Source organism: Corylus avellana, chromosome 9 (assembly GCF_965113065.1).
Source record: "Corylus avellana chromosome 9, dhCorAvel1.hap1.2, whole genome shotgun sequence".
Lineage (NCBI taxonomy): Eukaryota > Viridiplantae > Streptophyta > Magnoliopsida > Fagales > Betulaceae > Corylus > Corylus avellana.
This window is the reverse complement of record NC_142498.1, coordinates 1,531,990-1,544,775: the sequence shown is the minus strand read 5'-3', so window position 1 is coordinate 1,544,775 and position 12,786 is coordinate 1,531,990. Positions and strand designations below refer to the sequence as shown.

The following is a 12,786-nucleotide window of genomic DNA, read 5'->3' as shown; positions in this document are numbered from 1 at the left end:
GAAAATCACAATATTAAGGTTTAACTTTTTGTCTTCCATTTCTTGAAACAGTGTCATTACCTCTGGAACGTGAAAATTTTTACACAGCCCACCTAACAAAATAGCCCTAGTTTGGAGATTTGGAGGTTGGCCACAACTTTGCATTGCATGGAGTAACTCTGATGCAATTTTAGGTATCCAAACTTGGCAAAACCCAAACAATTCAAGTTATATAATGTACTCCAAACAATATAAAAACATAATCATTGTCTGAATACACTATTAAACACTGAAAAAAAAACAATAATAAATAACATAAATATGTCAAAATATTTGCTCAATACATCACATACTCTAAATATCCAGGAGAATGGTCCACTAAAGCAACCAAAATATGTCCAAATAACCCTTCAAAAACCATCACTGAAGGAGCTCTTACGTGTCCTCATCCTCAGACTCACCCTCATCCTCATTTGGATTGTTACCTGCCCAATCAGAATGTTTTCAATACGTTTTATAAGATATCTTATAAAAAATTAAAAGACAATAAATAAGTAAATGAAAATACTAGAGTTGATGGACAACTTTTAACATTTTCTTGAATCAGAGATAAATCTAACATGAATTGACATTTAAAGTCATATAATTACAATTGATTGAAAAATAAAGGCAACTTTGAGTTGGCTTACCAAAAAATGTTCAGAATAGTATGACTTAGAGATATTACATTAGAAGTGGTTTATTCCCGTTAGTCTTTTACTTCCATTAGAATTAGGATTTGAATGTTAGAGATAATATATTATCATATTAAAAGTGGTTTAATTTCTTAATAATTACATTTCCAGAATAGAATAATTTTGTACACATCTACCAGTACCATTAGGATTCTTCAATGCTATTAATAAGGCCAAAGTAAATTTATGGCGACCAGTAAACAGCAACTAGAAAGTAGTCTTTTTCTTTTTTTTTTCCTCCTTATTTCCCTTTCTGATCAACCATAAAGCAATTCACGTTTCAAAGTTCACACTCTTGGATCTATTTCTTGACTCCATGCGAGAATTCAATTACCAAGAAATGCAGTTTAGAGATCAAAGAAGCTGAACTTCTAATTATATAAGCTCACTGCTCACCTAACATTTCAAATTGCAGGTTAATTGCTTGGAATGCCACATTCACAATTACCATTTACATTTCTACCTGTCATATGGACATGAAGAAAGGAGGCCTAGGATTCCACGATTTATCAAATCAAAATCTATCTTTCTTATTACTTTTCCATCCCACAGGACGTAGGCATGTAACAGCTGCTGCAGATTGCAGAAAGTATGGACAAGTCTTGGTTTGGATGTGGATGGTTCAAGCTTGTTGGTATGCAGTCTTAATCCAATATTCTCTTTGTGTGAAAGTGACACACCGGTAATCATTTCATTATATTTCTTTTTTTTTTTTAATAAGTAAAAATGGAAACCCGGAAGATAACCATCAAATATGCCACCCTTATGTATTATATTTCTAAATTCTCTAATGTGGATAAAGTCAATACAATCATGTCAAGTCAATTCAAATTTCACGCTAAAATTCTAGACTTCTAAGACTCGAATGAACTGCAACTTCAGCTTTCATGACATACAAAGAAAGAAAAATTATAGTCCACCGGACTACAATTTAGCAGGGAAGTGTTGAAGGACAACTAATTAGATAAGTGACCAACAAACAAGAGGTTAAAAATGATGAACTGGAAAACAGCAGAATTCCACCAGCCAGCAAAAAGCATTTAATAAGAGTTTTTCAGCTGGGGCCTTTACGAGATAGGGGCTTGAGGAAGCTAAACCCGTGCTGACGAATAACCAACCCCCTTAATTCGTCAAGTTAATAGGGAAGGTATAGGTTTGCTACGAATGACCCAGTATCGAATACAGGTAATTTAGGCAACAAAATGTATTGGTGACAACACATGTTTAAGGACCGAAACTAAACAGTTAATTAACACAAACAAATTAACTAAAAAAACATTAAAAAAGTTACAACAAAAGAGGAATAGTAATTAAGACACAACATTAGTCCAAATGTCATGGAGAGAAATATTACCTTAATGACTTGCAGCTTTACTGCCTTAAAGATTGACTATGTAACGGTTAGAATATCAAATTTGTCCTGCAAGTTGAAGAACTAGAAATCTTTCACACAGATTTTAGAAAAAAAATCTTGTAATGTTTTATCTGCCTGATTAGTAGTCAACAAGTTGATCAAAATGGTTATTGTGGTCGCATTTGCCAAGAAACCCTTGTTAACCATAATTTGGAGATATTTCACTTCCCATGATATCTCATTATGTTGCAATAAGCCTTGGATGATTGTGTTATATGTGATATGGTCAGGTTGACAACCATTTTCTTCCATTTTCTCAAATAGCTCCCTTGCTTCATTTAGTAGTCCCTCTTTGCCAAGCCCTTTGATCATTATAGTATAAGTCCAAACATCAGCTTGCAAACCTTTGGTAGGAAGAGCATTAAAAAGTTCTCTTGCAGCCGTAATTTTTCCAACATTACACATACCATCAATCAAGACGTTGTAAACCACAATATCAAGGTCCAACTTTTTGTCTTCCATCTCATGAAACAATGCAATTGCTTCTGGAAAGTGATGATTCTTACAGAGGCCATCTACCAAAATAGCATAAGTTTGGAGATTAGGATGTTGACCACAACCTTGCATCTTATGGAGTAGCTCTTGTGCAGTCTTAGGTCTCCCAACTTGCAAAAACCCGCCAATAAGAGTGTTGTAAGTGACAAAATCGGGAATCATGCCATTGTTAGTCATTTCACGGAAAAGACTCATTGCCTCATCAATTCTCTTATCTTTACAATATCCACGGATCAATATGTTATAGCTAACAACAGAAGAGGAACAACCCTTTCGAACCATCTTATCAAATGTTTTGACTGCTTCATCCATTCTATTTTGCAAACAGTAACCATCAATCAAAGAACCGTAAGTGAAAACGTTTGGCTGAATTCCTTTACTCACCATTTCAGAGAAAAATGTCAAAGCCTCAGTTACTAATCTGTCCTTCCACAAACTATCAATGATTGTACTATACAACACTACATTAAGATCAAGATTTCTTTCTTTCATCATTCTAAGCAACCCAATAGCTTCATTGGTCTTACCTATTTTATACAAACAATTCATAACCGTTCCATAGGTAACTGTATTAGGTTTGTAGCCTATGTTCTCCATTTTGTTAACCAACTTCACAGCTTCAACAATTTTACCCTGAAGACAGAACCCCTTGACAAGAGTACTAAGAATTACGCAATTTGGTTGAAAACCAAGTTTCAAAATTCTTGCCAAAATAGAGAAACCGAAATCCACTCGGTTCAAATGGCAGAAGCAATTAATCAAAACACTTAGAATATAGTCATCAGGAGCAATTCTTGCCGTATAAGAACCCAGACCCTCCCATCTTCTATCAAACAGACCATTAAGAAAAAAGGTCGTTTAATTTGTAAAGCTTTTTCGTATTTTTGAGTGATGTTATGTTTTGCCGTCGTTTCCTTTTCTTTTTCTTTTTTTAACTAATTTCTCTTTCTTGGTCAATTATTTCGATTACAATTAACATTTTCTCAATTATTTAATACGTATTTCTATTTCAAAAACTCTTTGAACTTTTTTTTTTCTCCTATGCCTAATTTTAGGAATTTTATTTTATTTTTATTTTTTTAAAAAAATAAACAGTTCAATCTCATTCATTGATAAACGAGCATAAAACTCAAACAACACAGAGCAAAGCTCTGAAACAACCATAGCCGAAGTTATGAGGTTACAAGCATCAAAGATGACGTATTATATTCCAGACTCATACAAAATTCACTAACTTATGACTAATTTTCAAATTCAACAGCAGTTCTGTGACAAACAAACTCAAACTAATGCATAGGTAGCTCTTATTTCTCGGCTCTTATTCCTTGGCATTGAGGGCAGAGAACCCCAAGCAAAAACTCATCATTCTCGATCCGAAAGTCAGGATAACGCTTACATCCACAACCCAAAGGTCTGGACCAAATCAACTATTTCGAAGGGCATCAGGTGGGCAGATCGAGAGGGAGGACCGAACATTATTACAAGCAAAACAAAACCGATACAAGGAAACAAAACAAGACAGAAAGAACAAAAAAAGGAAAGCCATACAAAGTTACAGGGAAATAACCAAAAAAAAAAGAAAAAAAGAGGATGACAGCAGCCGAAAAAGTAGAGCTAACTGCGCGCTCGCCGGAAACCGAAAACGGAAGGGGGCGTTGGAAGCTCATCGCAGTGGGGGGCGCAAGAAAAAGGCCCAGCAGAGGACGGTGGGCGGCAGAGCAGGCGCGGAGGAGATTGGCGGCGCACTCAAACGGAAGGAGAAGTTTGAGTGAAACCCCATGAGCATCACCCACAAATAGTACCTAAACAAGCAGAAACAGAAAGAAACAAACACAAATTCTAGCAAAAACAAGAAAATGAGATAACACAGGAAAATAAAACAAAGAAACAAGAAACCAAAAATAGAAACCATGTTAGGGAGGAAGGTTGCCAGGAGAAAATGGCCGGAAAGTGAAGAACTCGGAAAGAGCCGAAGAGGATAGGCGGAGGGGTGAGCGTTGACGTGGGTTCGGTAAGGGCAGTAGATCGGGCAAAGAACGGCCGATCCAAAAGCTTAGAGCAAAAAAAGGAAACCAAAGGAGGGTGAAGAAACGGAGAGGAAGGGAAATGAAAAAATCGTCCAAAGAGCTAGGGGCATCAGGTAAATATGCTAACTCGCTAAGAGAAAGGGAGCGATGGGAGGGGAGGGGGGAGGCAGAAGAGGGAGAAGGGAGGAGGGTCGGAGGGGGAGAAAAAAAGGTTCTCCCCCTCCGACGATGCTCTTTGCTAGATTTTAGGAATTTTCTTGTTAACTGTAAACTGTTTAGAATTTACAACACCAAAATAGATTTGGATAACTGTAAAAAAATAAAATAATAAAATAAGGGAAGAAGAAAGATTCTCACTAAAAAAATGCAAACACACCGTCACTTCAAGTTTTTTTTCTTTTGTTCTTTTTCTCTTTTTTCACTAACATTCGGAAACATTAATTCACGAGTCAATATATTTTAAACGACTCAATAATAAAACATAAAATCAGAAAGTTGCAATGAGTTATATATATATATATATATGAATGAAAATGGTGTAAATTAGAGAGATACCATAAATCACACAAAAATGAAAAACCCAAACAAACCAGTTGTACCAAAATCCCTCTCTTCCACGATTGACAGGTTGTACCAAACACCCAAACAAACCAGGTGCGCCAACCCATTTCTAAAGAGATAAAGTAGAGAGAGAAAATGCGTGAAACTTCTTCTGAAAGAAGGTGGCTTTGGGCAGTGGCTTTAGGAGGATTTCAGCTGCGGTGTTGGATTGAGGAGGTGGTGGGTTTCTTACGGCTAGATCTGTGGGTCTCTTCAGCCGCTGTTCTTATGACTAGTTTTTTTTATTTTTTATTTTTCTTTTATTTTTTAAGAATAAGATTCAGTATTTTCATGTTTATTGTATTTTGTGGTTTTAGATGATGTATCAATATCTTATTGGAAGCTATAAAAAAGAAGTATTATAGCTCATCCTAATAGTAAGGACTCTCAACAAAAAATGAGCTGCCATACATTAATTATTAGGTGGTTGAAAGTATACATCTTACTTCATTGTTTCCCTTGTGATCATCAAGCCTAACTTCCATAAGCAAGCAAGCCAAGGACATTTGCAACCTCTCATCCCCGTAGTAGCACTTTGTAGGTTGCAGCTGCGTAAAAGTTTATGGTCCATATTAGATTTTACATATCTAACGGTGTATATGTTGTTTGTGTTGCCGCATCATTTAAAGTTTTTAAATAATGTGGCACCATATACACCGTTAGATGCTTTAAAATCTAATATGAACAAAATAAAAATAAAAATATGGTTCCTCTCAATTTCAAGTGAAAATAGAGAAAACCCAATTCCCCCAAACGAGACATTGAGAAGTGTCCAAACCACCCTTAAAATGGACGTTGGGGTAATCAAACTATCACTGTGGTCAAAGAATTTGTTCAATAATTTTTTTTTTTTTTTTTTTTTTTATTTTAAAAAAGACAATACACAAAATCGGAAAAGTAGATTGAGTTTTATATACTAATCATGATCCATATAATCAATTGAATTTATAGATAGCAAATTGGGGAAATTGCATAATCCTTTTTATTTATTGTAGATTAATGCATCACCCCTTTCCTTCGATATCCTGCCTTTCCACACTTTTCAAGAACTTCCCTCTCGCATTGATCGACAAAAGAGTTACCAAGTCCAGCAATGCAATCGCGGTAGACAACCATGTAGCAATACTCTCTCACTCTCATCACTGTGTCTCTAATGGCTTCTCCAACCTCCATGGATGCCAGCACCAAACCCATCATGCTCATCATACACAGCAATGCCCGAAACTTGCTTCTTGAACCCATTTTCTTGTTTTTGTTTTTGTTTTTGTTTTTTATTACCTTAAATGATTCGAGTTTAATTATGTTTTTTTATATTCAGATGGAACAGTTGAAGTAGTAATTGTCTTTTGGATTTGGGGTGCGGAGAAAAATGCAAACAAGTCACTCTCTTTTAATTAAAACTCGTGTTAAATAATAATAATAATAACAAGACTTATAACAACTACCTGATCAACAAAAAACACAATCACATCTAATATCTATAAAATCATCAACATGGGTATGAATCCACTTTATTAAATTGAGATTTTTCTTTAAAGTATGTGATCTTTACATGCATTTTTAATATGATTAACAAGGCATGCGGTTCGAACTTTCATTTTAAAAATACATATGAGAATTACGTATTTTAAAAACATATGTCAATTTAATAGACTGGGTTGAAAAAATATATTGTCCTTAAATTATGAATTATAAATCCAAAACAAAATGAAACCACATCAAAAAAGAAAGGAACAACACAAAAATGCATGTAAGAATTACATACTTTACGGATATATATTAGTTTAATAAACTAAGAATGACGAATTTCTTTTACCCAATTTAAATAAAAACTTTGTGCAATTTGAATTTGGCTTTGGACAGCAAAATTTGCTTTGAAAAGCAGAATATTATATATATATATATATATATATATATATATATATATATATATATCCAGTGGCAATCTTGTGGCCCCTATGAGCACTCATTCAAACTTCTCACACTTCTCATAATGCTTTGGAACCTTGTTGGTTGTGGGCCATAATGCATTTTTGGTGGGTCTAAATAGCTGGATTCTTATGGGGAAGAGACAGAAGGAGCCAAACAGTGAGAGATTAAGATGATCAGAATCTTTTTGGCGGTAGGCTGGACTTCACTTCTAACGGGCGGTGAAAGAAAGAGGTTTACACCCGGTTGTATTTTTGTTGGCTTTGAGGGAATATTTACATTATTTTTTGGTAGTTTAAACTTTAAAGGGCAGTAGTTTGGGGGCATTGACAAGGGTGTACAACCAATTGCAGTTGCGATTATTTTCTCGTAATCACTACCGGCGGTTATTGGTTATTAACTGATAGCCGTTTTTCATAAATTGTTTAAAAACCCAATTTCTTTCTAAGTTTTTTTTTACGCATACCGGTTTGGTTTTGGCCCACGACCAAGCCCACTAGACATGTCATATATTATTATAGGCCGAGTTTGGTAAATGGCAGTCAAGGTTTTTTTTTTTAATTTTTTTTTTCTTGACAAGGCAATAGAGCTCAATATAAGCCTTAGCAAAATGCTTTGCAAACATTAAACTTGTACTAAAAGTTAATATAAAGTGAAGAGTCCTGCTATGCGGTTGCCTCTAGCGTGGGACATATATTAAAAAATAATAATAAAAAAAAAATTTGTCATTTTTTTTTGTATGAGTTAATATTTAATTTTTAATGCCTCAAAACTTGTTTTGGGATTCAAAACTAAAATCTAAGGGTAGAAGGTTAACCCTTTAGGGATTGTTTCATTCAAAAGGGATTCGATTATCCTAAATTTAATGCTAATGCTTCAAATTTAAATTTCTCTTTAATATGTCTCTTCTTCAATTAAAAAACAAAAAAGAAAAAAAGAAGCAAAATATCTGACATTATTTTTAAAAAAAAATTAACCACGCCAGACTTTGATAGACACTAGGATGACCTCAGGCTGCCGAAAATCTCTACTCTAAAGTGAAAGAGAATACGCTTTAGTTAGAATATGGTGTAAAAACTTTACAACAGCCTATAAGAAGATGATGCATTAGCTAAAAAAAAAAAAAAACTAAATACAATAAACATGAAAATAACAGATCTTATGAACAAAAAAGAGAAGAAAAAAAAACAACCTAACACAACAAAAGAGACACCGCCTCCTTCACTTCCACCGAAATCTGCCCAATGCCACCGCCCAATGCTATCGGATCTTGATCCGTTGTTGATGCGATTTGAGTAGGAATAGCAAATGGGCATAGGGTCGCATGCTTGAGCAGCTTCAGCCTTCAATGTTGCATTCATCGGAAAGAGTGGCACCTCGTCATCCTACGCACTCGTTGAAGACATCCAGGAAGCAATTCTTGCAGTCTTCATCCCCGACCACCATGGATCCAATCATGCTCATCATCAAAACCAATGCCACAATCTTGCCTGAACCCATTTTTTTCTTAGTTAAATGGGCATAATTTGTCAATTAATTGCAAGAAATTAATTAATGAGAAGTAATTAATTTAAATGGTGGAAGCTTATATTTTTATATCCATTAGTTAAGGATGGATGGAACAGGCCGTAACCCACGACAATGGAGACGGCCTGAGACCCACAACCAAACCACAACAAAAAACAGGCCGGAGAGGGTTGGGTCACGCCATACCCACAGCTGGGTCTGGCCGGCCGCGACCAAACCAAATAGTAGAGAGAGAAAGAGAGACTCAAAATGGCGAAGAAATGGGTTTCCTTTTGGACTCAACATTCTGGGACCTAAATGTTGGATTGAAGAAATGGGTCTCTTCTGAAATTATTCCTCCTATGACCCTGTTGCTCAAAAGGAGTTGGGCGCATTTTCTCTCCAGACTCTCTTGCTCGAACACGCAACTTCAGCCGGAGATGACCTATAATCTTTTGAAGCGATTTCCATGGGAAACTGCCGAAGAATCCACTAATGGAACCGTCTGAGTTGCAGGTTCCATAGTAAGCGATTTCAATCCCCTTCTTTGTTCTCCCATAAACGAAGGGATAGACCTGTGAGGGTATTTTGGGCATGTTTACATTGAGATAAACATTTCCGTCCAAAATAACTGAAAAAATAAAAGGAGGTGTTGTTTTGCTAAGGTGTGATACTTCGTGGGGGTTTTATGTCAACGTGTGGATAGTTCAAGGGGTTAAGTGTATTTTTCCATATATATATATATATATAAAACCATTAAGAACCCCAAACTCCAAATGAACAATATTCTTCAATAGCTATGCATCAACAAAATGTTTAAATAAATTTTTCGTTGATGAAGCATCAACCGAAAAACTAGCAGCTTCATTACCAAAAAACTGGCAGCATCTAACTTGTAAAATCCAGTTGAACAGCACATAACCACCAACATCCAATTTCCAATATCCAGCAGCATCAAACAAAATCAACAACACATAACCACCAAGCTCCTAGACCTTCAAGAGTGTTCCTTCAATCATGAGATCCCTGAAGAATTTAAAACATTTGACTCTTAAAAATATATAAATCAATAGGAACAAAACATGTTGAGAAATTACATTAAGAATAAAACACGGTGAGTAATTACACTTAAACATGACACTTGTTGCACTCATTTTTGTGTATATCTAAATAATTACACTATCTTGGGTGAGAATTATATGACCATGCTGACCATCAGTTACCGAAAGAAATGATATTTAAAAATATCATTTAAGGAGAAGTTTCAGATTTTAAAGAACGAAGAAAAAAAAAAAGAAAAAAAAGGGAACCAGAAGCTTACTGTAACCTACCCAAATTGAGTTATTTGTCAATGTTATTATTAAGGCCAAATTAAATTTCTGGCAAGTAGTAAGCAGCAACTGGCCATGTCAAGTCAATTCAAAGTTCACATTGAAATTCTAGACTTCTAAGCCTCAAATGATCTGCAACTTCGTCTTTCATGGCATTCAAAGAAAGTAAAATTCTGGTCCACTGGACTACCATTTTGCAGAGAAGGAAAAGTGTTAAGAGGACAACTAATTAGATAAGTAAACAACAAACAATGATGAAATGGAAACCACTCCTAGAAGAGCAGAATTCAACCTACCAGCAAAAAGCATTTAATAAGAGTTAGGCAACAAAATGTATTGGTGACAACACACGTTCAAGGACCAAAATTAAACAGTTAATTAACATATAAACAACTTAACTAAAAAAACAAATAACAAAATAGGAATAGTAATACACAACAATAGTCCAAAAGTCATGGAGAGAAATATTACCTTAATGACATGCAGCAAATATGTTTGTACCTTACAGAATAACTCTGTAAAGTTTAGAATATCAAATTTGTCATGAACGTTGAAGAACTAGAAATTTTTCACACAGATTTAAGAAAAAAATCTTGTAATGTTTTATCTGCCTGATTAGTAGTCAACAAGTCAATCAAAATGGTTGCCGTGGTCGCATTTGCCGGGAAACCCTTGTCAACCATCATTTCAATATATTTCACTACCCATGAAGTCTCATTATGATGCAAGAAGCCTTGGATAATTGTGTTATATGTGATATGGTTAGGTTGACAACCAAATTCCTCCATTTTCTCAAATAGCTCCCTCGCTTCATTTAATAGTCCCTCTTTGCAAAGCCCTTTGATCATTATATTATAAGTTGGAACACTAGGTTGCAAACCTTTGGCAGGAAGACTATTAAAGAGTTCTCTTGCAGTTGAAAGTCTCCCAGCATTACACATACCATCAATCAAGATGCTGTAAATCACAATATTTAGGTGTACCTTTTTTTCCTCCATCTCTTGAAACAATGTCATTGCCTCAGAAAAGTGTAGATTTTTACATAGGCCATCTAACAAAATAGCATAAGTTTGGACATCGGGATGTTGACCACAAACTTTCATCTCATGGAGTAGCTCTAGTGCAATCTTAGGTCTCCCAACTTGGCAAAACCCGCCAATAAGAGTGTTGTAAGTGACAACATCGGGAATCATGCCATCAATAGTCATTTCACAGAAAAGACTCATTGCCTCATCAATTCTCTTATCTTTACAATATCCATGGATTAGTATGTTATAGGTAACAACAGAAGGCGAACAACCCTTTTGAACCATCTTATCAAATGTTTTGATTGCTTCATCCATTCTATTTTGCAAACAGTAACCATCAATCAGAGAATTGTAAGTGAATTCATCAGGCTCTATGCCTCTCTGAATCATCCCATCAAAAAATTTATTTGCTTCTTTCATCATCCCCTCTTTACCATGCGTGTCCACCAATATGTTGAATGTATGCAAATCTGGCATGATTTTCCTATCCACCATCTCATTCCATAGTTTAGTTGCCTCCTTCCACCGGGCGAAATTGCATAAGCCCTTAATTAAAGAACTGTAAGTGATAACATTTGGCTTAATTCTTCTATTTGTCATTTCAGAGAAAAAAGTCAAAGCCTCATTTACCAATCTGTCCTTACATAAACTATCAATGATTGTGTTATATAGCACTACATTAAGTTCAAGATTTCTTTCTTCCATCTTTCTAAACAACCTAATAGCTTCATTTGTCTTACCTATTTTACACAAACAATTCATTATTGTTCCGTAGGTAAATATATTAGGTTTGTAGCCTATCTTCATTTTGTTAACCAACTTCACAGCTTCAACAATTTTACCCTGAATACAGAGCCCTTTGACAAGAGTAGTAAGAATTATAGAGTCTGGTTCAAAACCAAGTTTCAAAATTCTTGCTAAGATAGAGAAGCCAAAATCCACCCGGTTCAAATGGCAGAAGCAATTAATCAAAATGCCCGAAGTATAATCATCGGGAGCAATTCCTGACTGTTCCATTTCTTTAAACAGAGAAATAACGGTTGAGTGATGCTTCATTCTTGTAATTGCAGTCAGCAATTGATTAAAATCCACAATGGAAGGCAAAGGGTGCATGTGAAGCATTCTATCAAACACGCCCAAGGAATCATCAAGATTCCTAAAGCAACGAGATCTGCATCTATCTCTCACAGATTTCAAGAACTGATTGGGGCTTTCCACAATATCTCTACCACTATTGGTAGTTTTAGCAGAAGTGGAACTAAAACTACGACAATAATAATAAAAATTAAGAGCATGAAAAGAAACCCTAACATAAGAATAATGATTGAAGAAGAAAGCAAGAGAGTTTGTAGACTTAGCAGTGGTACCCATTTCCGGAGGAAGAAGATGTAGTGGGAAGAGAAAGAAGCAGAAGAAGCAGATCTGATGACGGCTGACAAGAAATGGCCGTCGATTTCCGTTTTCACAGTCTCCCAAGATGGGAGGGTCTGGGTTCTTAACTTCTTATACGGCATACCGAATTACAAAGCCATACACCTTGTAAAAGGACAGTATTGCCCTTATGGATCTAACGAGTGCAATGAGAACAACGAGGGAAAAAGAAAATATATATATTATTTTTGACTTTTTGTCTTTCTCGCTTCCTCTCTTTCCATCTCTTATGACAAACGGACCATTAAGAAAAAAGGTCGTTTAATTTGTAAAGCTATTTCGTATTTTTGAGTGATGATTTCTCTTTCTTGC

General features: G+C 35.3%; 2 protein-coding genes across 4 annotated transcripts; both read right to left on the bottom strand.

The window, feature by feature from the left end:
- Nucleotides 1–180: 180 nt before the first annotated feature.
- LOC132190115 (uncharacterized) lies at nucleotides 181–6,491 on the bottom strand. Its single transcript, XM_059605005.2, has 5 exons — nucleotides 6,258–6,491; nucleotides 5,696–5,797; nucleotides 3,763–3,773; nucleotides 2,068–3,448; nucleotides 181–464 (listed from the first exon to the last, which is right to left on the bottom strand). Exons 1-4 carry the CDS (start codon nucleotides 6,489–6,491, stop codon nucleotides 2,149–2,151), a joined length of 1,647 nt encoding a protein of 548 aa, XP_059460988.2. The 3' UTR covers nucleotides 181–464; nucleotides 2,068–2,148.
- A 1,867-nt stretch (nucleotides 6,492–8,358) lies between these two features.
- On the bottom strand, nucleotides 8,359–12,583 carry LOC132190124 (uncharacterized). 3 transcript variants are annotated; one of them, XM_088519406.1, is made up of 3 exons: nucleotides 10,487–12,414; nucleotides 9,556–9,710; nucleotides 8,359–8,668 (listed from the first exon to the last, which is right to left on the bottom strand). In XM_088519406.1, the coding sequence occupies exon 1, from the start codon at nucleotides 12,412–12,414 to the stop codon at nucleotides 10,585–10,587; it is 1,830 nt and encodes a 609-aa protein (XP_088375532.1). In that variant the 3' UTR covers nucleotides 8,359–8,668; nucleotides 9,556–9,710; nucleotides 10,487–10,584. The 3 variants fall into 3 exon arrangements, 2 of the variants coding, with proteins under 2 accessions (XP_088375532.1, XP_088375533.1); XR_015913070.1 differs by lacking the exon at nucleotides 8,359–8,668 and having other exon boundaries at nucleotides 9,456–9,710; nucleotides 12,411–12,583; XM_088519407.1 differs by lacking the exon at nucleotides 8,359–8,668 and having other exon boundaries at nucleotides 9,456–9,710; nucleotides 10,487–12,535.
- Between the last annotated feature and the right edge of the window lie 203 nt (nucleotides 12,584–12,786).

Excerpts from the sequence above, each read along its gene's own strand:
- LOC132190115 (XM_059605005.2), bottom strand. The coding sequence starts at position 6,491 with ATGGGTTCAAGAAGCAAGTTTCGGGCATTGCTGTGTATGATGAGCATG. Across the intron at positions 5,798-6,257 it reads CAGGATATCGAAGGAAAGGG|CTGCAACCTACAAAGTGCTA; the intron begins GTGATGCATTAA and ends ACTTTTACGCAG.
- LOC132190124 (XM_088519407.1), bottom strand. The coding sequence starts at position 12,414 with ATGGGTACCACTGCTAAGTCTACAAACTCTCTTGCTTTCTTCTTCAAT.